The 24,770-nt window shown below is 45.5% G+C and overlaps 1 protein-coding gene across 7 annotated transcripts in view; it reads right to left on the minus strand.

Annotated features, from left to right (window-relative positions):
* Positions 1–22,820, minus strand: part of MAPKAPK5 (MAPK activated protein kinase 5) — a 43,722-nt gene extending 20,902 nt beyond the window's left edge. Inside the window, exons 1-7 of one of the 7 annotated variants that reach the window (XM_069960768.1) lie at positions 22,512–22,820; positions 19,004–19,077; positions 15,300–15,375; positions 10,226–10,323; positions 7,636–7,744; positions 6,846–6,935; positions 3,703–3,798 (exon numbers count right to left, since the gene is read on the minus strand). In XM_069960768.1, the coding sequence (XP_069816869.1) occupies positions 3,703–3,798; positions 6,846–6,935; positions 7,636–7,744; positions 10,226–10,323; positions 15,300–15,375; positions 19,004–19,077; positions 22,512–22,547 (579 nt within the window). In that variant the 5' untranslated portion in view covers positions 22,548–22,820. Of the gene's footprint in view, positions 1–3,702; positions 3,799–6,845; positions 6,936–7,635; positions 7,745–10,092; positions 10,128–10,225; positions 10,324–15,299; positions 15,376–19,003; positions 19,078–19,774; positions 19,858–20,013; positions 20,044–22,511 lie in introns of those variants that run through there. The other 6 variants (XM_069960769.1, XM_069960767.1, XM_069960773.1 and 3 more) reach the window with 6 other exon arrangements.
* Positions 22,821–24,770: the final 1,950 nt, after the last annotated feature.

Genomic DNA, 24,770 nt, shown 5'->3' on the forward strand with positions numbered 1-24,770 from the left:
TGTTCGACAACCTGTTCACCAAATCTGTTTCTGCTATAGCCTACATTTACATGGGTCAATCATTGGCTGAACAGGCCAATAACGAGCCCAGTGATCAGGTGATCCAGAGATTGTTCATTTAGCCACGCCCACTAGATAACAAGCCATGTGATAGGCTCTGTAAATGAGTGTTGTATTACCCGACAGCCAATCACATAAGGCAGCAGCAGTCTAATACAATCCTATCTCACTGGTCATCATTGTCTATTAGTGTAGATTGGGTGGAGCTGCAGCACGGTCACAGGAATGATCTTTAGAAGCTTCCTAACCCAGGTTACGCTTGCTGCTCCTGCCCCTCATCTGTTCGTACTCCCTTAGACCACAGCGGACAATGATGCTGTAATCACGTCACGTCACATTCTCCTCCTATACCGGGCCATACTGTAATTAGTGGTGTGTGCAGGGAGATTCTTGATCAGAAGTTGGAATTTACACACCAATTTAAGGATAACTCTAAATGTCTTTTTAACAATCTTTTAAGTCTTTTTAATCTTTTTTATACTTAAAGTGTTTGTGCTGTTATAATCTTTAAAACCTAAATAAACAGGAGATGTGATAAAAAGCATGTCTGCAATTTACATTCATTATTTTATTATTATTTAGTTATCATGGAAAGCATAGGACTTCCTGTGTTCTGACTTGCTTGAGTTACTTGATTGATGGACACATTGAGCCGGGACTTTCTGTACTGGCCGGGACTTCATGTATTTAGTCTCTTTTTTCAACTAGCAAAGGACTAAAAAGCTTCAGGGACTGGACCTGGATACAGTAAGTATAGCTGTTATATAGCAGCCTTCAGGAGACTGGACCTGGATACAGTAAGTATAGCTGTTATATAGCAGCCTTCAGGAGACTGGACCTGGATACAGTAAGTATAGCTGTTATATAGCTGCCTTCAGGAGACTGGACCTGGATACAGTAAGTATAGCTGTTATATAGCTGCCTTCAGGAGACTGGACCTGGATACAGTAAGTATAGCTGTTATATAGCTGCCATATAGCTGCCTTCAGGAGACTGGACATGGATACAGTAAATATAACTGTTATATAGCTGCCTTCAGGAGACTGGACCTGGATACAGTAAGTATAGCTGTTATATAGCTGCCTTCAGGAGACTGGACCTTGATACAGTAAGTATAGCTGTTATATAGCAGCTTTCAGGAGACTGGACCTGGATACAGTAAGTATAGCTGTCTTTAGAAGACTGGACCTGGATACAGTAAGTATAGCTGTTATATAGCTGCCTTCAGGAGACTGGACCTGGATACAGTAAGTATAGCTGTTATATAGCAGCCTTCAGGAGACTGGACCTGGATACAGTAAGTATAGCTGTTATATAGCTGCCTTTAGAAGACTGGACCTGGATACAGTAAGTATAGCTGTTATATAGCTGCCTTCAGGAGACTGGACCTGGATACAGCAAGTATAGCTGTTATATAGCAGCCTTCAGGAGACTGGACCTGGATACAGTAAGCATAGCTGTTCTATAGCTGCCTTCAGGAGACTGGACCTGGATACAGTAAGTATAGCTGTTATATAGCAGCCTTCAGGAGACTGGACCTGGATACAGTAAGTATAGCTGTTATATAGCTGCCTTCAGAAGACTGGACCTGGATACAGTAAGTATAGCTGTTATATAGCTGCCTTCAGGAGACTGGACCTTGATACAGTAAGTATAGCTGTTATATAGCAGCCTTCAGGAGACTGGACCTTGATACAGTAAGTATAGCTGTTATATAGCAGCCTTCAGGAGACTGGACCTTGATACAGTAAGTATAGCTGTTATATAGCTGCCTTCAGGAGACTGGACCTTGATACAGTAAGTATATCTTTGATTTAAAGCATGAGAACTTAATAATGAATGTAAATTGCAAACTTGCTTTATATACCATCTACTGTTGATTTAGATCTTAAAAGTTATAACAGGGACACTTTAAAGGATTGTACATTGCAACATGTGAACTATTCTAATACCTGGCAAAAAGATAAACTTAATAGCCACTTTATTAGAAACCACCGTTTAGAGCAGTGTTGAACCTCCTTTGGCTTTCAGAACGGCAGCAAATCACTGAGGCATAGATGGCACAAATTGTTCTGCAGGAATATTGCAGATTGGAGATTGCTGCGGGAGGTCTCTACAAGCAGAGTGCCCAGGAATATCAGGCGCTGACCGACTGTCTGTTTGCTACTCCCCAATGGATGATAGGAAACGTATTTAATAGCAGATGGATTACGCGTTTCAAGAACCTTCTCTTCATCTGATCTGCAGGAATATTGTTTCATGCGGACAGGATACTTTCTCAGCTGCCACACACTAGGTGCAGATACTGAGTTGTTCTGAACAGCCCCTTGTACCTTATTGCAGAGATTCGCTATAGTATATAGAGTGTGAAAGTCATATTCTTAGAACCAATCCCTGAAAGTGTCCTTCGGCTAAATGGCTGCCAAGTGATTAGCATGGTTGGCCATAACGTTTAGATAAGACCCCCTGTCTATCCACAAGTATCAGGGGGCCCGGGCTGCGCCAAGAAACATTCCTCATATACTTACATCACCCAAACTGCATTTTGGTTTTCCTTTAGACAGCAATGGCTCTAAAGCTGGCTACCTGCTGTTACAACACATCCATTTGGACATATTAGTTAGAGCACAAGTTTTAAAAAGGATCTGTCACAGGATTTTAGGTGGTGAAACTAAGTGCATGGTCATATGGGGCTTCTCAGTCTTCTCATTTCATGCATGCATTGCTTTCACAGATTGAGACCTCCAGCACGGAGATAGATTTATTTTTATTATAAAAAATGAGCTCCAAAAGCCTAGTGGGCGTTCTTCTTGGACGTGCATTCATGGTTCTCTGAGCTTCGCCCGGCTGCCAGTGGGGTTTGCCTGAGCTGTCCAAAGCCATACTGCAGACCAGTCACTGAGGCTGCTGGAAGATTCTCAGTTCTTAGTAGGTGAAATTAAAAAAACAAACAAAAAAAAAACAAAACAGTCTGGTGGATGTCAATTAAGCGTCTGGAAGCTGACATAAGTGAGCATAGAAGTGTTGCAGACAAGCTGTCGGAGGTACACAGCTGTGCTTTTGCATCCAGGGGGAACACCTCCTGGGTTTTTGGAGTTCAATTTCATATTAATAAAGAGGCAGCAATCTCAGAACTGGAGAACTGGAGAAGTCCCATACAACCATGCACTCATTTAACCAGCTAAAGCCCAGAGACTGGTGTGCTGTAAGTCTGCACTACTTAAAGATATCCTTCTCTAACCCCTTTATTTAAAAAGAGTTGCTTACGTCGGCAGCATCTGGATTTTGCTGGATGTTTTGTCTGATCATACCATTCTCAGTATATTCTTAACACTGTTGCATGAGTAAAAGGACAGACGTTTCTAATAACATACCTGCCCTAGCTATTCTAGCACCAATGACCACGCTTAAGATGAAGTGAATAAGATCATGTGGCCCCTCCTTCCCTGTAATGTGAATTCACATTGAAAGTGATCCACAGAAAGTTGCTGCACTACGGGGTCACCCATCTATTTTAATAAAGAGAAGTGAAAGGGCAGTGGTTTCTAATAAAGTGGCCCTTAAGAGTAAATTAGTGAACATAATACCTTGCTTTCAAAAACATTTCACAGAGAACAGCCAACCGAGCAAAGCAGTAGTTACCTGAGGTGCTACATAATATGGAGTAAACTGTGGCGTCATTAGGTCCCCCTGGTCTATTTTTGCAAAACCAAAATCACACAATTTCACTGGAGCATCCTGAAAACAAACAGTTGTTAAAAGCAGAATTTTGTAGCGCTGATCAATGGGCTGATCAATGGCAGCACCCTGGACTCATGGTGGCCCTCTGTGTTTTTCTTATAGTTGTAACATGATGTAAGCCCCACAAACTGCTTACCAAGAAGCTATTTCTTTGTACGGGACACATGCTTATTTCTTATTTTATCATGTCAGGTACATTGCTGTTTTTTTTACCTTAATTGATTGGTGCAAGTATGCCGGTTGGCGTGGTCCTTTTTTTGAAACGCTGCCTGGTTTCTCCCGACTACTGGCCCAGAGCACTGGGGGCGGGCCTGTGCCCCCAGTGTGGTGATTTCCCCTCCCCTCTGTGACGCAGCTCCATTGAACCTAATGGAGCCGCATGACAGAGTGGAGGCTTTTTGTCACATTGGGGGGGTGGCGGGCCTTCCCACCAGTGCTATGGGCCATTAGTCGGGAAAACACCGATGCCAATCATGGCAACCGGGCGGCGGCTCAAAAAAAAAAAAAAGCTACGCCAACCAGCATCCTTGCGCCTATCAACTAAGGTAAAAAAAAAAAAAAAAAAAAAAAAAAAAAAAATCAGATGTACCTAATGGTACATTTTCTTTGATGTTTGTCTGGTAAAAAACAAAAAAGACTCTGAAAACATGTATAATTTACACATTGTATTGGTATCTAATGTACCTTACTAAATTAATGTTATCTATTACCAGTCTGCACTACACACAACAGTATCAGGGCAGAACATGACTTTAAGTGCCACTGTCCTCAGAGACACGTCAAAAGTTTTGATTGGTGGGGGTCAGAATGAGCAGGGAGAGGACCATGACGCAGCACCTCAGCTCACAGCTTCGTGTAAGCAGTCGGGCTTCATAGACTTACATTATGAGCCCAACTGTTCATGTGACAGAGCCTGGAGGACCACGCTTAGCGTGGTCTTCTTCAGTCTCATTCTCTTGATCGCTTTGGGTCTGAACACTCAGACCCTAACCAATCAAAACATGTCAAACGTTTTCTATGATGACAGTGACACTTTAACCTAATGGTGGGAGACATTACCCATATCTACTATTCCGTTTACACCTGATGTTGGTAAAAACTGTGCAGGTTAAAATGTTGCATCTGAAATTGCACCAATGGGCACAATTGTTCTCACTACAAAAATAGGCAAGAAAAAAGCCCTTGATACATAAGATGTCGGTAAAAGGAAGATTTCAGTCAATTTCTGCCTCCAATCCCCCCTCCTATCCTACTATTACTACCACGGTCGTGTTTATGCCATATGGTCGCCAAAGGTCTGGGACTTGTGTCAAGAAAAGCTGTTAACTCCTCATTCTTGTGATACTTAATATACATTTTCTACATGGCTTACAAGAAATATCCCAAGATGACAGCTTGATGTCACTCCTTCAGCTAACTTTTGAAATCCCATGGAATTTTAATGGAGCAGCAGCCCACCTCTAATTCTAAAATCTTGCAGTTTTTATTCTCACTAGGTATAAAACTAAGCTGAGAGGCTGCTGTAAAGTGATCTGTACAGCATTGCAGCGTCATGTGACACCAGTAGAAAGAGGAGACAACAGCAGTTCTCTATGGAATGACCTCTTCACAGGTCACAGAGCGCGCTCAGTAATGTCTCACATTCATCCTAAAAGTCTATTGGCATTTATGTTATGTCCATTGGGCTTGCTGTAAAGCATGTAACTAGATGCTGTAAAAACAGCTCAGGAAAGATGGCCGCCCCCATAAGAATGTGCAAGAAATGAAATGAGAATTTTTAAAAATTATGACCCGTAAATAGAAACAGATTAGGAAAAAAATGAACATGTTCCGGAACCTGGCTCTAATCAGTAGAAGAAAATCTAGGCGATACATTCCCTTTAGGACCCTCTCTCTTGTATTTGGAGGGATCCTAGCAGTCTAATACTAAAACTTATCCCGTGGACAGGTGGCAAGTCATCTTGGGATAACCCTTTTGAAACATTCATATATGGTGACTAATTACTGTAATGAGAGATGAGTAAAGTGAGCTTCACTACGATTTGTACAAAGCAGCCTGCTCGGCTTCTGAATCCCGAGGTCTGGGCGCTCCGTGGAGAAGGCCCAAGAATCGCCTGGAAAATCAGGATTCAAAAGGAGAGCGGGCTGCTTCGTACAAATCGTAATTAAGCACGCTTCGCTCATCACTAACTGATACCATTTGTGTTCTATGTCTTTTAATTTTATTACTCTAAGGGTGCGATTAAACAGACAGATTTATCGGATAGATTTTTAAAGCCAAAGCCAGGAACAGACTATAAACAGAGAACAGGTCATACAGGAAAGACTGAGATTTCTCCTCTTCCCAAATCCATTCCTGGCTTTGGCTCCAATAATCTGTCAGATAAATCTGTCTGTATAAATCCATCATAAAACTACATACCAATACTTAAACAGTCACTGTCGTATTTCTTTTTTTTTGCAGAAATTAATAGTCCAGGCGATTTTAAGAAACTTTGTAATTAGGTTTATTAGCCAAAAATTCCATTATCTGCATTTAAAAAGCCTTTTCCCAGGTCCCCCCTCCCTCCTCTTTTCCATCCACTGCAAAAAAATCTGGAAATTGTGACTTGTTGCATCAGACGTACCCAGTCTGTTCTAGGGAAAGGGGAGGGGGGAGTTAGCCAACAGCAGAAAGCTGATAACAGAGGATTACAGGCAAGGAGCTGGGTGAACGCTGTAATCAGAGGTCAGTGCTGACTGTCAGAGGAGATAAAGGGTGAGGTATTTGTAGATTAACTCTTTGTTGTCCTGTTTTGGTCTTTTATTTAGCTCTCTCCATAGGAGAACAATGAAGACAGGGGCAGGGGGGGGGGGGGGGAGAGCTTCAAACTGCTTTTTCATGATAAAATGCATTTTTCGGCTAATAAACCCAATTACAAAGTTTCTTAAAATCGCCTGTACTATTGATTTCTGCAAAAAAAAAAATTCACAACACTTAAAAAAAATAAAATAAAATAAAGAAAAAAACACAACAACCGATGAACAAAGTTTTTGACTCTTACCAAAGAGTTATCTTTAAATAGCAGGTTCTCCGGTTTCAGATCTCTGTGTGCAATGTTTAGCGAGTGACAATGCTGTAGGGCCAAAGCAATCTGTAAAAAGAAAATGGAAGTCAGTATGTTTGTCGGCACGGTTCTATTAGTGACTGCTTTATTGTGGGATGAGCTGCCGCAACGCAAAAGGGGCGCAGAACCATCCGGCAACAAAGCAGTCAAACCCACAAACCTCTCTGCTCTTACCACATACTAGAGAGATTTAGGTTCCCTAGATATACTCAACCTTTCAGCTCCAAAGTGATTGGCAACAACCGGGTAGAGAGACAGCAGTGGGTAAGAATCAGAGCTAGAATGGACAAGGAACTACCACATACAGAAAAGGCTTCTTAGAGAAGCGGAAATTGGATCGTATGGAAGCTTATGCACTATAATCTTGTACATCTGCACTGAGAGAAGTGGGAGATACTGAACTTTTCATTCGCTAGAATAACAAATTTCAGAAGGTAACCTATGAATGTCAAATCACCAACCAGAAATCAGGAGTACTGCCATTTATTGTGCTGATCATATGATAGACTCGCCTCTGAAGCAGAGTACAAGCTTATGGTAACCCCAGGAGGAAAAAAAAAAAGTGTGGCTGAAACAGAAGAGTTACGCCAGTGGCGGCGTGCATGGCATAATCGGATTATAACAAAGCAGGCAATAAGGTCAAGTGAGAACCTATGTCGCTTTAATATGCCTTTAGCCCTTTAGGTTGTTCATTGCACGACTGCTGGTGGAAGCTTCCGGAACTTGCCTGCTTTGTTACTTGGCTGGCTTGCTTCTCAGTGAAGTGCCGGTGCTGGCTGATTCTGTGAAACAGCTCGCCCCCCTCCATCATCTCCATAACAATTAGGAGCCGTGCCCTGTTCAAAAGTGTTAATTTAAAGAGCGGGTCAAATATCAGTGAGTATGAAAATTAATGCTGATGCTGGTCAACGGAAGGCGCACCCTTTGCCTTTCTCACCCCCCCCCCATTCGATGTCTGATAAGATTTTGGGTTTGGTTTGGGTGAACGTCGCGCCCCCAGATTGACAGCACTGGCACTTCTCTTCCAGCAGTGATAACCCCAACCCCTCCTGCCGTCCTGTGCAGACATTGTACGCAATGCCTGACCTGTGCCTCTGCTGTCTGCTAATCATTCATCTCACTGATAGCAAATGGAGAACTATGCCGACAAGGCTGGCTTCCCTTCTCAGCGTGTAATGTTATAGTTATATAGGGAGGTTGGGAGAGCACCGAAGGCTTAAAGGGGAACTATCAGCAGGAATCTATCCTGCTGATATGTCACTAATGCACAGAAAACGCCGAGGAGGAAGCTATGTCTCTGTTGGAAAAATGTTTAAAAAATATCATAAAAAGTTTATTTGATTTGCTATAACATATTATTTGTTAATAAGCTGAGCAATAAGCAAGAAGGTGCCGGGTCCTGAGTAGGTAAATAAAGATGTGCAAACTTACTCATTGACCCTTAGAAAAAGCAATGTCCCCCCTCCACTCTTATCAGATGTAGTTACCTTCAGCTTTAAAAGAAAAAGTTCGGAGGTCAGCACATCCAATAAAACTTCGTCTTTTATTTGTATTCCATTAAAAAAAGACATATAGGCAGATACAAAAATAAGAAAAGTACACATCTAACACGTTTCTGGCTGTTCGTCCTTAATCATAGTACCTTCAGCTTTAACCCTTTGAGGACCAGGCCCAAAATGACCCAGTGAACGGCGCCAATTTTTATTTTTGCGTTTTATTTTTTTCCTCCCCCTCTTCTAAGAGCTCCAGCACTTTTATTTTTCTATCTACAAGGCCATGTGAGGGCTTGTTGTTTTTTACAGGTATAGTTGTACTGTGTAATGGCGTCTTTCATTATACCATAACATGTATGATGGAATCCCAAAATATTATTTATGAAGATATAAATTGATGATATTGGAAAAAAAAGAATGCAATATGGTAACGTTTGGGGGGTTCCTGTGTCTACGTAATGCACTATATGATAAAAGCGACATGATACCATTATTCTATAGGTCAGTACGAACACAACCATATGCAGGTTACACAGATTCTCTAATGTTATATTTATTTTTTTTAGTGAAATCCCCTTTTTTGCAATTAATTATTAATAAAGTGGCCCTATTGTGACGCTTATAGCGGTTTTAGTTTTTACCTACGGGGCTGTATGCGGTGTCATTTTTTGCGCCATGATCTATAGTTTTTATTAATACCATATTTGTGAAGATTGGACATACCACGCTATGGTATATAATATGCTTATTTATTTATTGTTATATGTTTTATTTATATTATGGGATAGGGGGTGATTTTAACTTTTATTGGGGGAGGGGCTTTGGGGTGTTTTTAAAAACATTTTCACTTCAGCTTTTTTCCACATTTTAAGTCCCCCTGGGGGACTATTACCTGCAATCATCAGATTGCATATACTAATCACTGCTATGCCATAGGCATAGCATTGATCAGTGTGATAGGCGATCTGCTCATTGAGCCTGCCTGTAGCAGACTCAATGAGCAAATCGCCAATTGGACCGCACAGAGGAAGGTAAGAGACCTCCGGCGGTCCGATACAGCGATCGGGACCCCCGCAGTCGTACTGTGGGGGTTCTTATCGCTAAGTGACAGGAGCTGCCCCTGTCACTTACACGGCGCTATGGGGGCAGGCAGTGCCCCAATGGTCTTACCAGACTATGGTCTAAACGACTAAGTGGACCGGAATGGCGCAGAGGATGAAGGTAGGAGACATACCCTTACCCTCAGCATCTCCTGTGCAATATCAGCAGGTTAGATTCATCACGATTGGCCCATTTGGTGATAGTAATAACAGAGCGGCTACATTGTGAAATACTACTGCGACTCTAACCCCTAAACTTGAAAAGTTCATCAGAAGTGTGCCACATAGCCAGCTGACTCTGAAACACGGGGACACTAAATATAGCTGTAGTTGATGGCAAATTGCTAATCCGCCTAATAAGTGATGATTTACTAATGCAGAAGGTCTAGCGTAGACACAGGTCAGAGAACAGGCTCGTTCTCCAGCACTATAACTCTGACTGACCACTGAAACGTACTCGTATATATATACACACACACTGTGTCCCTGAGAAAAGAAAACCAGTCATATAGATACAAAAGCAGCAGGTAAGAACAAAAAATACAGGATAAACCCTTCAGAACTAGATCATCCTATTATTGGAAGTCTTACATTTGTTACAGGGCAAACTATTGGAGGTCACATTTCTGCAAAAGAGTAAAGTACATGTAATCAGGATGCAGAATACACAGATGTAACTGAGGCCACAGGGAACCACTCAGCCACATAGAATTGAGGGTCTTACCTGGGGCTCGATTCGTGCGGGAACTGCACACTATTTGCATAAACGTCAATTATTTGTACAATGTTTGGATGTGATGCGCACAACATGTGTAGCCGTACCTTAAAGAGAAGGGGACTGGCGTTAGTGAACGTAGAGGCAATCCCACCCGTGTGCTTAACAGAATAGTAAGAAAAGAGTCGGCATACGGCAAGCAGCTAGAGAATGAGAGGACTCATGCAGAAGGCAAATAATGTCACCGGCCTATTAAAACATGCAGAGTCACAGCGACAAGTCACATTACGTCTCCTGTCCTATCATTATAAATGAATAAGAACGCAATAGCTTACTGGTCACGAGACACTGCCGTGGACAAAATGTATAGGAGTCAAATTAATATATACTAGAGAATTAAAGAGGTACTCCAGCGAAAAAAAAGAAAATATTTCAAATCAACTGGTACCATAAAGTGTTAGAGATTTGTAATTTACTTCTATCTAAAAATCTCAAATATCCCAGTACGTATCAGCTGCTGCATGTCCTGCAGGGAGTGGTGTATTCTTTCCAGTCTGACACAGTGCTCTCTGCTGCCACCTCTGTCCATGTCAGGAACTGTCCAGAGCAGCAACAAATCCCCATAGAAAACCTCTGCTGCTTTCCAGACTGAAAAGAATACACCACTTCCAGATAAGTCCACATTTTTTGCTAAAGTACCCCTTTAAAGGATTTAAAGGGAACATGTCTTGATGAAAATGAAGTCCAATCTGCCCTCACTATATTTTTCATACGTGTATGAAGTTTTCTTCCTTTGAGCCTCTGTTCATTCTGGGTGTAGGAGTCCAGTGGGCGGTCTTTACTAGTGATTGACAGCTATGTCTGCATGTACACTCAAACACTGCTGCCCACTGGGCAACTCCTCTCTAAAGGAACAGATATTTAAATTAATCTATTACAAGTTGTACCGGACCTCTCTTAGTTTTGGAGAAACATGGTAGATGGCTTATACATCTTCAACAACTGTTAGACTGACAGTTCTCTCTCCCACCCTCCCTATACACAGGCTGGGCGCTCCTGTTATCTTCTATGAGGAGTGGACGGGTTGGCCGGCGGGAGACTGCCTGGTCGATTACCGGCCACTCCGTCTAATCGTTTCGTATAATAGCGCATGCTGAAAGACATTGATCAGCTTACATGCACGATCCCGGCTGATTGTTGTCCTTCAGCATGGTTAATAAAAAGGACAATGACAGCGATGGTTTGCTGGCCGTTGCTCCACATAATAGGAATGGTGGGAGCAGACCGACGCTATCTTCTATGGGCCCCACCTGCAGCTCCACATGCTCCAACTCCTCCCCATTCGCTGTCTGTGTGTGTAATAGCACAGACAGCGAATAGGAAACTAAGAGCAAGCGCCCACTGACCTGACAGGCTGGCACTCACTTGCTCCTAAATATAGGGCATGTAGTAGGGCCCTTAAGGCCCTATTACACGGAACGATTATTGGCCGTTACGGCCGATAATCGTCCTGTGTAACAGATTACAACGATCAGCTGTCATGAACGATGTCGGTTGATCGTTGTAGTCGTTTGTCTTTTAACATGGTGAAAGACAAACGACTCATAGCAACGATCTGCTGCTGTCGCTCCGTGTAATAGGAGCGGTGGCAGCAGACCGCTGCTATATGGTATGGGCTGCCCGGACGATCACCCGGGCAGCCTCCCTGGCTCTCACCTACTTGCTGTCGCCGCGTGTAATAGCGGTGGCAGCGAGCAGGGACTGACAGTGCTCGTTTGCTCCTCATAGTCACCCCGTGTAACAGGGGCTTTAGACAACTACTCTCTGATCCACCATCACATTGTTCAGCTTGTTGACTGGTGGATCCTCTGATAAGCTGACAATGTGTACCCTTATCCCAGACAGAAGTGATAAGCAATATACAGATTGTGGTAAAGGCGTCTATTGTGCCTTTAGTGTGTCTAGATGTAGAACAAAGGATTGTCCATTGTACAGGAAACAATGAGGTGATTCTAATTGTACCGACTTGTGTAAAACCAGTGTCTGTAGACAAAATTGTGTGAGTCACTGTAGGTCATGGGGTTGTACAAACACTTATAAACAGCAAACAGATCCTGACAGTAACACCGCGCCTCTCTCACACGGTCAGTAATTTTTCTGGGATGCAAAACCTCTTTGATCTGTGGAAAAACATCCGTATTTGCATTAATTTCCGTGTCTGTAAAATGTGAACAGTTCTAGTTGGCTTTGATTTGATCCATGTTTTTTTTACAGACATCACAGATGTGACACCCATAAAAAATACGGATCCCATAGACTTCTATTGGTAATCCGTACTACAATCACAATCCACACTAGGATGTGTCCTATTGTTTTACGGTACGGGTTGCGGATCCATGTAAAGGTGGAATGTGGGAATAGCATAATAGCAATCAATGGGAAATAAGTTGATCTGTAATTGCAGATCCGAAATTACGGACAACTTTGTGGAACATGTGAATAAGGCCTAAAGGGACTATTAGACAGGCCGATATAAGTAGCAAGCGAGCTCCGACCTGTCAGGTCATAAGCACCAACATTAAACGGGGAGTTGCAGTGGGGGTTCGAGGGGAACTGCTGCCCGAAAAATCTTCAGATTTCCCGGGAGGCCCACAGAAGAAAGCCGAGGTCTGCAGCCACTGCTCCCATTACATGGAGCGGCGGCCATCAGACCGTTGCTATCATTATCTTGGTTCATGTTTGAAACCAACGATCAGAAGACATTGCGCATGTCAGCAGATCATTGACATGATTATCGACCGGAATGGGTGGCAATCAGCCAAGTACAGCCAATAATCGATTGGTGTAATGGGACCCTAAAGAGAAAGAAACTATCCACCATATCAACAACCGCTCTAGATACTGGTAATAAATATCAAGGAGCCATTCTCACAAATATCTGACACCATGCACAGAGCCATGCTGTTAGATACGCGTCACCAAATCTTAGAAAAGCCTATGACATAGCAGCAGCTACGGAGGTTGGTTGATTCTCAAGAATAAAAATATGAAAACTCTTGGACTCTTGTCGTTTTCTTGATATGAAAAAAAAACAAACAAATAAAAACAAAAGCAGACTCCTTCAAGCACAAGGCTGCATGCAAAGAGATGGGAATAATAGACTGGATTGCTTTAGGATCGCTCCAGTCCAAGACAAAGAGAGATGAACATATTACAAGGCAAAATGCAACAAAAGCATACGCAACAAATCAATGCTCATGCTGGGGAATCGGGAAACTCAAGAGACAAAAAGTAAATACCGACCTAAAGCTTCATTATACAGGTTAAAATAAAGTTATTAGACAATTTTACTAAAAATCGGCCCTCCAGACGATTAAAAAAAAACAATAACCAAAGGCAGCAACAACGTTTATAAGAACGGACTAAATTGGCAGATTGTTGGGAACAGAAAATGATCTGAGCTCTGATAAAAGTATTCTCAGCCGCCCAGATCCTGAGCCAAACACTTTAAAGGGAATGTGTCAGCAAACAATGACTTATTGTATAAATCAGGTTTTTATGTTGAACATATTTTTTTAATAATTTTGTGTTTTGTGACATTTTTGCTAAATTTTCCATTTTTCTATCAATACTATAAAATAATCCTGATATCTTGCAGTTCTCATTCTCACCTCTGAGGCTAAAACTAAGCTGAGACTTCCTGTTGTGTATGTGGTGATAAGAGGAGGCTGCAGTAAAGTGACCTGTACAGCATTGCAGTGTCATGTGACACCTGTAGATAGAGGAGACAATAGCAGCTCCCTGGGGAATGACCTCTTCACAGGTCACAGAGCGCGCTCAGTAATGTTTCACATTCACCTTAAGGGGACAGAATCTGTCTATTGTCGTCAATGTACATGAGTCTTGCTGTAAAGCATGTCACTAAATGCTGTTAAAAACAGCCCAGGCAATATGGCTGCCCCCATAACAATGTACAAACAGTGAAAGAAATAAAAATTAAAGTCAGAAAATAGAAACAGATTAGAATAAAAGAACAAGTTTTAGTATCTGACTCTAATCAGTAAAAGAAAATGTAGGTGACAGATTCCCTTTAAATACATTCTCTAATGCATAAGCCAAAAATACATAGAGTACCCCATTTTGCAATAAGACACATTCTAATAAGAAGATAAAATTTGGACGACATAACTGATATCCTATAATGTAGTGGGGGATAATATTAACTACGTGAATAAAAATAAAAGGTATAAAATAATGCGTTCACTTCTACCAGATGCAAAATATTAGAGGATTTCATTGAAATCATTATCAAATGCAGTGTGAACCTAAAATGGTGGTGGAGACGGCACTGCTGCGGTGGTGGTGCTCGTGGTGGGATGGCGTCCCAGACGTAATGTAGAAGGAAATCCCGGCACTTCACCAATTCAAGTATTGCTTATTTATTATGTGCAAAACATCACACAGTACAGGAGGACGCGTTTCGGCATGTTGCCTTCATCAGCTAATGAACCTAGTGTAAACCTAGTCTTAAAGGGAAGTTATTGTGGACAGTGTCTAGGCCAGGGTTGTTATACTCAGGCCCTCCAGCTGTTGCAAAACTGCAATTCCCATCATGCCTGGACAGCCAAAGCTAAAGTTTGACACCTGTGATCTAGGATAACTATCATAAGGATGTCCCTGCCTGGTGCATTCTGCATGTGGCCGACTTGCTTCCTATGATTAAGCCACCTGAAGTACTAATATGTGCACACATCTCTATAAAAACCAATGCACTAAAGGTTTCTAATAATGTTTTTAATTCATGCACAAATCGACAACTCAAAAGGGTTATCCAGCATTAGAAAAAAATGGCCGCTTTCTTCCAGTAACAGCACCTCTTGTGTCCAGTTCTGTCTCTGGAAGAAAGTGCCCGTGTTTTTCTGGAAAACCCCTTTAAATACTTAAGCTTTAAAACCAAAATACTTTTATGAAATATCTATGGTTGATTCAAATGTTTAGTTACATATCAGGGAGGCTGTGCACTAAAGAGCGTACGGCTGAAGCACAAACAAGCATTAATAGGAAATGAATCTGAATAGCTCACCTCATTTCTGGCTTTGGGACGATCAATGAGAATTTTCAGTGCAAAACGTTCTTGTGTCGTTTTCTTTACACATACTCTGAGCGGGGGGAAATAAAGTGAAAACTTTTTATAGTAAAAAACAAAACAAAAACAGGTTTAATATGAAAGTCGTGCTGCGGTAGCCTGCTATATGAGATTCAGCTAGTCCTTTTCTTATGAAGACATCACTTATTCTATTTAAAAAAATCTACAGTCTTCCAGTACTTTTCAGCTGCTGCATGTCCTGCAGGTAGTGGTGAATTCTCTCCAGTCTGACACAGTGCTCTCTGCTACCACCTCTGTCCAGGTCAGGAACTGACCAGAGCAGGAGCAAATCCTCATAGAAAACCTCTCCCAATACCCAGATAGGAAAGAATACACCACTTCCTGCAGGACATATAGCATCTGATAAGTACTGGAAGGTTTTTTTTTGTGAACTACCCCTTTAGTGGGATAACATTACCATATCTTGCTCTACGGCCACAACTGGTGCTGCGTTTGTTGAAGTACAAACTAACTTGAAGCTGTGTAAACCCTGAGGAGGCTGCAGCTCTTGCACGAGCACTACAGCTGATCAGCATGGAGGCTGCTGGGAGATGGACCCCCACCAATCTAATATTCATGGCCTTCCTTTTAATCACTACATGGTGGCTTTATCTACAATCAACTTCAATGGGGAAAATCTACATATTACCAAGAGAGCAGTTAACAGGGGCGAAGGTTAATCCTGACCTACGTGGGCAGTGACAAGGTACAACATAGAGGCTTTAGTCCGGAGACACTTTTACACTGACAACATCGGCGATGCATAATGCAATGCTAATAGGGCGGCAGAACGTGGTGTCACATACAGATGAGGTTTCTCAAGCCATTGAAAGATGTCAAACAATGGATGGAGTGGCACGCACTATGGCATGGTCACTATGCATCAGAGAGGTTATTGTTGGCCGGGCAGAATCCACACTTGTACCAGATGACAGAACAAGCCCCAAAAAGGAAGCGATTCCCTCCCCAGTATAAATAGATGAAGGCCACTGTGTCAGGGCTTATGTAACCCAACACTATGGCGACAGGACACAGAAGTCTAATACAAGCCATATACCATATTGTTCAGGTTCTATTATTGTTGTAGCAAGAACAGTTTTAGGTTTAGCATGATGCTCCGGTGCGGCTCCTCGGTAGGCCTGGACAATACTAGAAGACATTTCAGGTCACAAATGGTCCATAAATCCAGTAAGTGACCAGTGAGTACCTGGATAAGACTGTGGGACGGGGCTGGAGAAAGCCAATAAACCGATTGTTCACAGTTTATGTCTATTTTACTTATCTTTTCAATGGTTTTTGAAGTAGTTAAAATGTGGTCTGAATTGCTCTGTCTGTCTTTTAACCTTTTAAGGACTGAGCCAATTTTCGCATTTGAGTTTTTTCCTCCTCGTGTTTAAAAGGCAACACCGCTTGTAATTTTTAACCTACAGACCGACATGAGCCCTTATTCTTTGCGACACCAATTGTACTTTGCATCTACAGGCTTAAAGGAGAAGTCCGGCGAAAATTTTTATTAAAGTATTGTATTGTCCCCCAAAAGTTACATAAATCCCCAATATACACTTATTACAGGAAATGCCTATAAAGAGATTATTTCCCTGCACTTACTACTGCATCAAGGCTTCACTTCCTGGTCGACCCCCGGACGAAGGACCAAAACGCGAAACGGGGTGGTGGCGTCCTGGAGAGTGAGTAGATCTTGTGATCCTCTGGTAACATGTGCGATTCTTATATGGGGTGGGACGGGTTTGCATTGTAAATATAGGATATTTTTCCAACGTTATAATCATGCACTTAGCACTTTATATCCAGTCCCAGTGTTCTTTTTTATGAATTGCCTTTGTACTACTATGTTATATGAGACATCTCTCCAGGATTGCCACCCTGTTTTTATAGTGTTGATTTATTTTTTTATTTTTTGGTATTTTAAATATTGGTTGAAATAAAATTATTGCTACTATACTCAATTTGTTTTTTCTTGGTTTAGCATGTCATCCAGGAAGTAAAGCCTTGATGCAGTAGTAAGTGCAGGGAAAAAAGCTCTTTATGGTTACAAACCCACTTGGCGGGTCTGCAGCGAGTCTCCATGCTGCGTTTTTGCAGCGAGACTCGCTGCAGATCCCGGCCCTATGCTTTTAATGGCAGACAAACACGCAGCAGGGATGTACATCCCTGCTGCGAGTTTGTCTGCAGCCCTCCCCATTAACCCCCCGGCCGCCGGAGCTGATACTTCACCTGATCCCGGTTCCCGATGTCTTCAGCAAGCCGGAGCGGGGACCCGGCCGCCCGATCGCCCCCCCCCGCAGCCCCGGCCGCCCCCCCCCCCCCCCCGCAGCCCCGGCCGCCCGATCGCCCCCCCGCAGCCCCGGCCGCCCGATCGCGCCTCCGCAGCCCCGGCCGCCCCATCGCGCCTCCGCAGCCCCGGCCGCCCGGGGGGGGCGATCGGGCGGCCGGGGCTGCGGGCGGCTGGCTGGAGCATATACTTCACCTGGTCCCCGCTCCGGCTTGCTGAAGACATCGGGAACCGCCGGAGCCGGGATCAGGTGAAGTATCAGCTCCGGCGGCCGGGGGGTTAATGGGGAGGGCTGCAGACAAACTCGCAGCAGGGATGTACATCCCTGCTGCGTGTTTGTCTGCCATTAAAAGCATAGGGCCGGGATCTGCAGCGAGTCTCGCTGCAAAAACGCAGCATGGAGACTCGCTGCAGACCCGCCAAGTGGGTTTGTAACCTATAAGTAAATATTTCCCATAATAAGTGTGTGTGCGTGTGTATATATATATATATTTATTTTTTTTATTTTTTTTTCCATTTCAGGGGGGTTCTGTGTTTACACTGTTCTGATTGTAGTAAAACTAAATGTGTGCAAACATGCTCTATTATCACCCTTATAACTAAAGATGAGCGAATCACTCATCTAAACGAGGTGAAGTGCGTTGTTGTTTGATTAGCGCTCTGCTCATCAAGTCGGTTGTCTGTCCACGCTTCTCCGCTCCCTGCCGCTCCTCCCAGGATGCCGGGAAAAGCTTTGCTCCGTTTAGATGAGGGACTCGCTCACCTCTACTTATAACACATTTATCCTTTGGTCTATAGGGCTGTGTGAGGTGTCATTTTATCAATTTATATTTTGTCAATATATTTATAAAATGGGAAGGGGATTTTTTTTATTAATGAAAAAACTGAAGGCCCCCAGGGGGACTTAATACAACTGCACTGATCTCTCATAGAGATTAATGCAGTATATACACAGTGCATTGACCCATGAGATCGGTGCTGCATTGCTATGGGCTGCTGGAGCGTCATTGCGGCACAGAGCCCGGCCTGGGCCCATTCCAATGGGTACAGAGGGGGTGGGGCTTATAGGCAGATGACGTCACAGAGGGGTGGTGCCTATGTGGGTGGGGCAGAGTGACACTGTGGTTGTGATGCCCAGGTGGCACAATCCATCAACAATAAAAAGCATTTTTCACTGGGCCAAGAACCAAGAAATCTATTATAAAGTAAGGTAAGAAAACAGCAGAATTTAGGCTTTACAGCTGTGTAGAGACGTTCTCATGCAGAAAGGGAGTGACAGTGTCACTTTATGGTGTTAAAGCCTATAGTAGATGTCCACCCCCATTTAAAAGAAAAGAAAATATGGTACCTCACGGGGCCGCTGATTCCAGCCCCAAGCTTCTGGGTCCAATTGATATTAAATTCTTCAAGAATGGAGGTCTCCTGTATGTACACACAGCAATGCACAGGGTTATAAAGATAATAATACCTTCCTGGCCGCTTATAAAACATTGTTTATCCTTCTACAATCACATGAAAGACGGTGAAAGCGCCACAGAACAGGGTTATAGCACTGCAAAGAGGCAGGTCAAATTGCTGATGACCTCACTGTGATTAACCCTCCCAGCATTACAAAGTTGCAGATAGGGACATGTTTACATCAGCTGTCTCAGAATGGAGGGGGGAGGAGACAGAGAGAAAAGCTCACACACAGATTTTTGTGTCTTCAGCAGAAAGCAGCAGCTAAGAACTGGGGGGGAAGGAGACTGAATAGATAATAACAAGTATGGAAGGAATTGTTAGTCTCATCATGGGCAGCAACATATCAAATGTTGACTGAGATTCTGCTCCCTGCACAGCCCTTGATTGTGGGGCACAGTGGGGAACGGGGGAGGGGTTACAGCATTTAAAGGGGTCATTCACGATTAGAAAAAAGTTTTGCATTTTGTTTTCCAGAAACAGCGATACATCATTAAAAATCTGCTGCTGATCGGCCATATTCATTGACAATTCCCAGACAAACCAATGAGCAGCTACTTCACTCTGAGGATTAGCTGGTCGCCCACTGATTTCCAAGGATGATAATCCGACCACCCTCCTGAGCCATAACATTAAAGGCCGGGGACACTTTGCATTTTACTTTTTTTACATTCTTCATAGTGAATAGCTGCTGCTCCGAGAATAAGTCCGTCAGATGGACGTTCTGCTCCATCTGTAGAGATACACAGCGACACAGCGGCTCAGACAGTGAGGGCTGGGACGTTGGATGACAGCTAAAAGGCAAAGCGGATGCAGGGGACAAATAGAGAAAATCGAGACTGCAGAGAAGACGGTCCTCCTGCACCCATCTCCAGTCTCCATCTGCAGGATTCTCCTCACCATCACCGTCCTATATTCTGGAGCCACAGCTTACTGACTGCACAGCCCTATGGTAACTGACCGCACAGCCCTATGGTAACTGACCGCACAGCCCTATGGTAACTGACCGCACAAGCCCTATGGTAACTGTCCGCACAAGCCCTATGGTAACTGTCCGCACAGCCCTATGGTAACTGTCCGCACAGCCCTATGGTAACTGACCGCACAGCCCTATGGTAACTGACCGCACAGCCCTATGGTAACTGACCGCACAGCCCTATGGTAACTGACCGCACAGCCCTATGGTAACTGACCGCACAGCCCTATGGTAACTGATCGCACAGCCCTATGGTAACTGATCGCACAGCCCTATGGTAACTGACCGCACAGCCCTATGGTAACTGACCGCACAGCCCTATGGTAACTGACCGCACAGCCCTATGGTAACTGACCGCACAGCCCTATGGTAACTGATCGCACAGCCCTATGGTAACTGATCGCACAGCCCTATGGTAACTGACCGCACAGCCCTATGGTAAATGACTGCTGCTTACGGATGGCCATTCTCTGCCGCCTGGTGTTCGCTCTTCTCTTCCCTCCTTACATTCAGCCCCTCACACTGACCACCAGGCTGCCAGTTAAATCTGTGCCAGCTCCCCAGCACCTACCAAATGTTCACAGTGTGGCACCTGTCCTACTGCCAGATGTTCATCACAACTTAAAGTGACTGTACCAGCAGGCCCAAGATGCAATGGAGGTGGACCGACCCACGCTTAGTGGAAGGAAACCCCCGCCCCTCTGATAGGGTTCCATTGATTCTAATGGAGTCACGTCATGGAGGGGCTGGGGTTTCTTCCCACTGGGGATGGGTCGGCCGCCTCCAGTGCTTCAGCCTGGGCCTGGTGGTATAGTCACTTTAACACTCCCATACTGCCTGCCAGTCTGCCACCTTCCCCTGCCAGGCTGTACAGTGCCCCCCATCACCTTCCCCTGCCAGGCTGTACAGTGCCCCCCCCCCCTTCCCCTGCCAGGCTGTACAGTGATCCCCACCTTCCCCTGCCAGGCTGTACAGTGCCCCCATCACCTTCCCCTGCCAGGCTGTACAGTGCCCCCCACCTTACCCTGCCATTCTGTACAGTGCCCCCCAACACCTTCCCTGCCAGGCTGTACAGTGCCCCCCCTTCCCCTGCCAGGCTGTACAGTGCCCCCCCCTTCCCCTGCCAGGCTGTACAGTGCCCCCCCTTCCCCTGCCAGGCTGTACAGTGCCCCCCCTTCCCCTGCCAGGCTGTACAGTGCCCCCCATCACCTCCCCCTGCCAGGCTGTACAGTGCCCCCCATCACCTTCCCCTGCCAGGCTGTACAGTGCCCCCCACCCCCTTCCCCTGCCAGGCTGTACAGTGCCCCTCCCCCCACCTTCCCCTGCCAGGCTGTACAGTGCCCCTCCCCCCACCTTCCCCTGCCAGGCTGTACAGTGCCCCCCCCCCCCTTCCCCTGCCAGGCTGTACAGTGCCCCCCATCACCTTCCCCTGCCAGGCTGTACAGTGCCCCCCATCACCTCCCCCTGCCAGGCTGTACAGTGCCCCCCATCACCTTCCCCTGCCAGGCTGTACAGTGCCCCCCCCCCCTTCCCCTGCCAGGCTGTACAGTGCCCCCCCCCCTTCCCCTGCCAGGCTGTACAGTGCCCCCCCCTTCCCCTGCCAGGCTGTACAGTGCCCCCCCCCCCCTTCCCCTGCCAGGCTGTACAGTGCCCCCCCCATCACCTTCCCCTGCCAGGCTGTACAGTGCCCCCCATCACCTTCCCCTGCCAGGCTGTACAGTGCCCCCCCCCCTTCCCCTGCCAGGCTGTACAGTGATCCCCACCTTCCCCTGCCAGGCTGTACAGTGCCCCCCATCACCTTCCCCTGCCAGGCTGTACAGTGCCCCCCATCACCTTCCCCTGCCAGGCTGTACAGTGCCCCCCCCCCCTTCCCCTTCCAGGCTGTACAGTGATCCCCACCTTACCCTGCCATTCTGTACAGTGCCCCCCAACACCTTCCCTGCCAGGCTGTACAGTGCCCCCCCTTCCCCTGCCAGGCTGTACAGTGCCCCCCCTTCCCCTGCCAGGCTGTACAGTGCCCCCCCTTCCCCTGCCAGGCTGTACAGTGCCCCCCCTTCCCCTGCCAGGCTGTACAGTGCCCCCCATCCCCTTCCCCTGCCAGGCTGTACAGTGCCCCCCATCACCTTCCCCTGCCAGGCTGTACAGTGCCCCCCACCCCCTTCCCCTGCCAGGCTGTACAGTGCCCCTCCCCCCACCTTCCCCTGCCAGGCTGTACAGTGCCCCCATTCCTGTCACACATCCCCGGCCAGGCTGTACAGTTGTTCCTGGTCTCCTCCATGTTGCAGCCCGTCCTCTCCCATCCTCCAGCAGCCGGTTCTCCCCCCCCCCCAGTCCCGGCTGCCTCTCCTTCCCCCAGTCCCGGCTGCCTCTCCCTCACACCGTCCGTCCCCGCCACACTCTGTCACCCGGCTCCGGCTCTCACCTTTATTGTTCTGTCCATGTCGCCGCTGTGAGACATCCCTCAGGGAGGCTCCGGGAGGCGCAGTCACCGCGGTCACAGCTGGGGACAAGTCATGAAGCCGCCGGTCTGAGCCTCCATACAATGTCACCGAGGGGAGGACCGAGGGCTGGAAGCCGAGAGACCGGAGCTGTGGCCGGGGTGTGAGGAGGCCTCCCCCAGCTACAGAGCGCTACCTCCCCCCGGGCTGACCGCGGCAGAGCCGGCTCCGTGTAACCGCCCACAACCACCGAACTCCGCCCAGATCACACACGGGACAGTAACCGGAGTCATGTACGGGAATAACCGAACCTGTATGGCCGTGAAGTGTGTTGTGTACTATGAGCGGGTGCTCAGAACTGAACAGGCATTATCCAGGTCACCTCACTAGGCGCCGCCGCCAGGAAAGCCCCCTGAGTGTATTGTGGAGCCTCATCTCCTGACAGGGGCCTAATCACCCGGCGGCGCGGAGTGATGAGGGGAGAATGGGGGCGGGGCTCTGGCCGCACAATGGAGGCCGGTCCTCATTCATAGAACTGGTGTATACACCGGGGGAGCGGCTGCTCAGTTACTGGCTTTTATATATTAGTTCTGTGACTGCACCGAGGGCTCATTCACTGAGCCGTGTAGAAGCCCTATAGTCACTAATGTAATCCCAGCAAGAAGGGAACGTGCTCTTATATGAGGCTGTATGGACAGAAGCCTTGGGCCATGTTCACACTGAGGAATTTAAAGATGAATCTGCAATTAATTTTACTCGTTCTCCGCTTAAAAATTCCCCTTGTAACCCCTAGACGACCCATGACGTACAGTTACGCGGAGCGCGCTTCAGCGGCAGTCAGTAGCCGGGCCCTCACTGTTAATAACAGACTGCAGCGATCACGGTGTGTAAGTGACATAAGCAGCTTCTGTCACTTACCGATCGGGACCCCTGCACTGTGACTGCGGGGGTCCCGATCGACCGCCAGGATTACCGATTTTTGTAACAACATTATATATATTTAAAAAATTATAAAAAGTGATCAAAACGTCCGATCTTCAAAAATATGGTGTGAATAAAAACTAGAGATCATGGCGGAAAAAATGACGCCCCATACAGCCCCGTAGGTGAAAAAATAAAACCGTTATAAGCGTCACAATAGGCCCATTTTATTAATAATTAATTGCAAAAAAAAAAAAAAGATTTCATTAAATAAAAACAATATATAACAGAGAATCTGTGTAACCTGCATATGGTTGTGTTCGGACTGACCTATAGAATAATAGTATCATGTCGCTGTTACCATATAGTGCATTATGTAGACACAGGAACCCCCCAAACGTTACCATATTGCATTCTTTTTTACAATTTCGCCAATTTGTATTTTCATCAATAATAATATTTGGGATTCCGTCATACATGTTATGGTAGAATGAAGGACGCCATTACACAGTACAACTATTCCTGTAACAAACAACAAGCCCCCACATGGCCCTGTAGATAAATTAAAGTTCTAGAGCTCTTAGAAGGGGAGGAGTTAAAAACAAAAACATAAAAGTGAAAATTGTCGCGGTCCACTGGGTCACACAGTGGAATGTACTCGTGGAATGTTCCACTGCAAATTTGCTTTTCGCACAAAGAGTTGACGTGTCATTCCGCTAGAGAAATCCCATGGAGGTCATTGGGGCCTTGAATTTCCGTTTTCCAAAATTACAAGCAGAAAACTTTCCTGAATTCCTTGCCTATTCCTCAGTGTGAACATACCCTAATAGCACAGCGGCTACAGGATATCACATTCAGAGTCCATAGCCATTAACCCCCATAAAGATGCAGAAAATGAACCTATTTGGCTTTGGAGGGCTTGTTCTCTGGAATGGGATGGCGTACTTCATGTCACCATAGAATAATAATGATTGGTGGGTGAAATAGAGGATGTGGCAGATTTGGACAGGCTTAGTTTTTCCACTGACATGTTATTTGTATTTTAATTGCAATTTTCTGACCTTTAAAAATCTGTCCTGGGGTCCGTTCGGCAGGTGATGCAGTTATTGTCCTAAAAAACAACTTTTAAACTTGCAGCCCTGTGCCCTACAGCCAGGCTTACATTGTGTATGCATTAGGCTGGCACATAGGAATGCTCCAGGCAGATTGCCTCCTATTCATCAGCTGTGTGAACACTGAACATGACCTGGATGGTTAAGGCACCTGTGCAATGTACTGACAAAGGATGAATAGAAAAAAAACCTGCCCAGGGCCATTCCTAA

This window comes from Dendropsophus ebraccatus, chromosome 3, assembly GCF_027789765.1.
Source record: "Dendropsophus ebraccatus isolate aDenEbr1 chromosome 3, aDenEbr1.pat, whole genome shotgun sequence".
Taxonomy (NCBI): domain Eukaryota; kingdom Metazoa; phylum Chordata; class Amphibia; order Anura; family Hylidae; genus Dendropsophus; species Dendropsophus ebraccatus.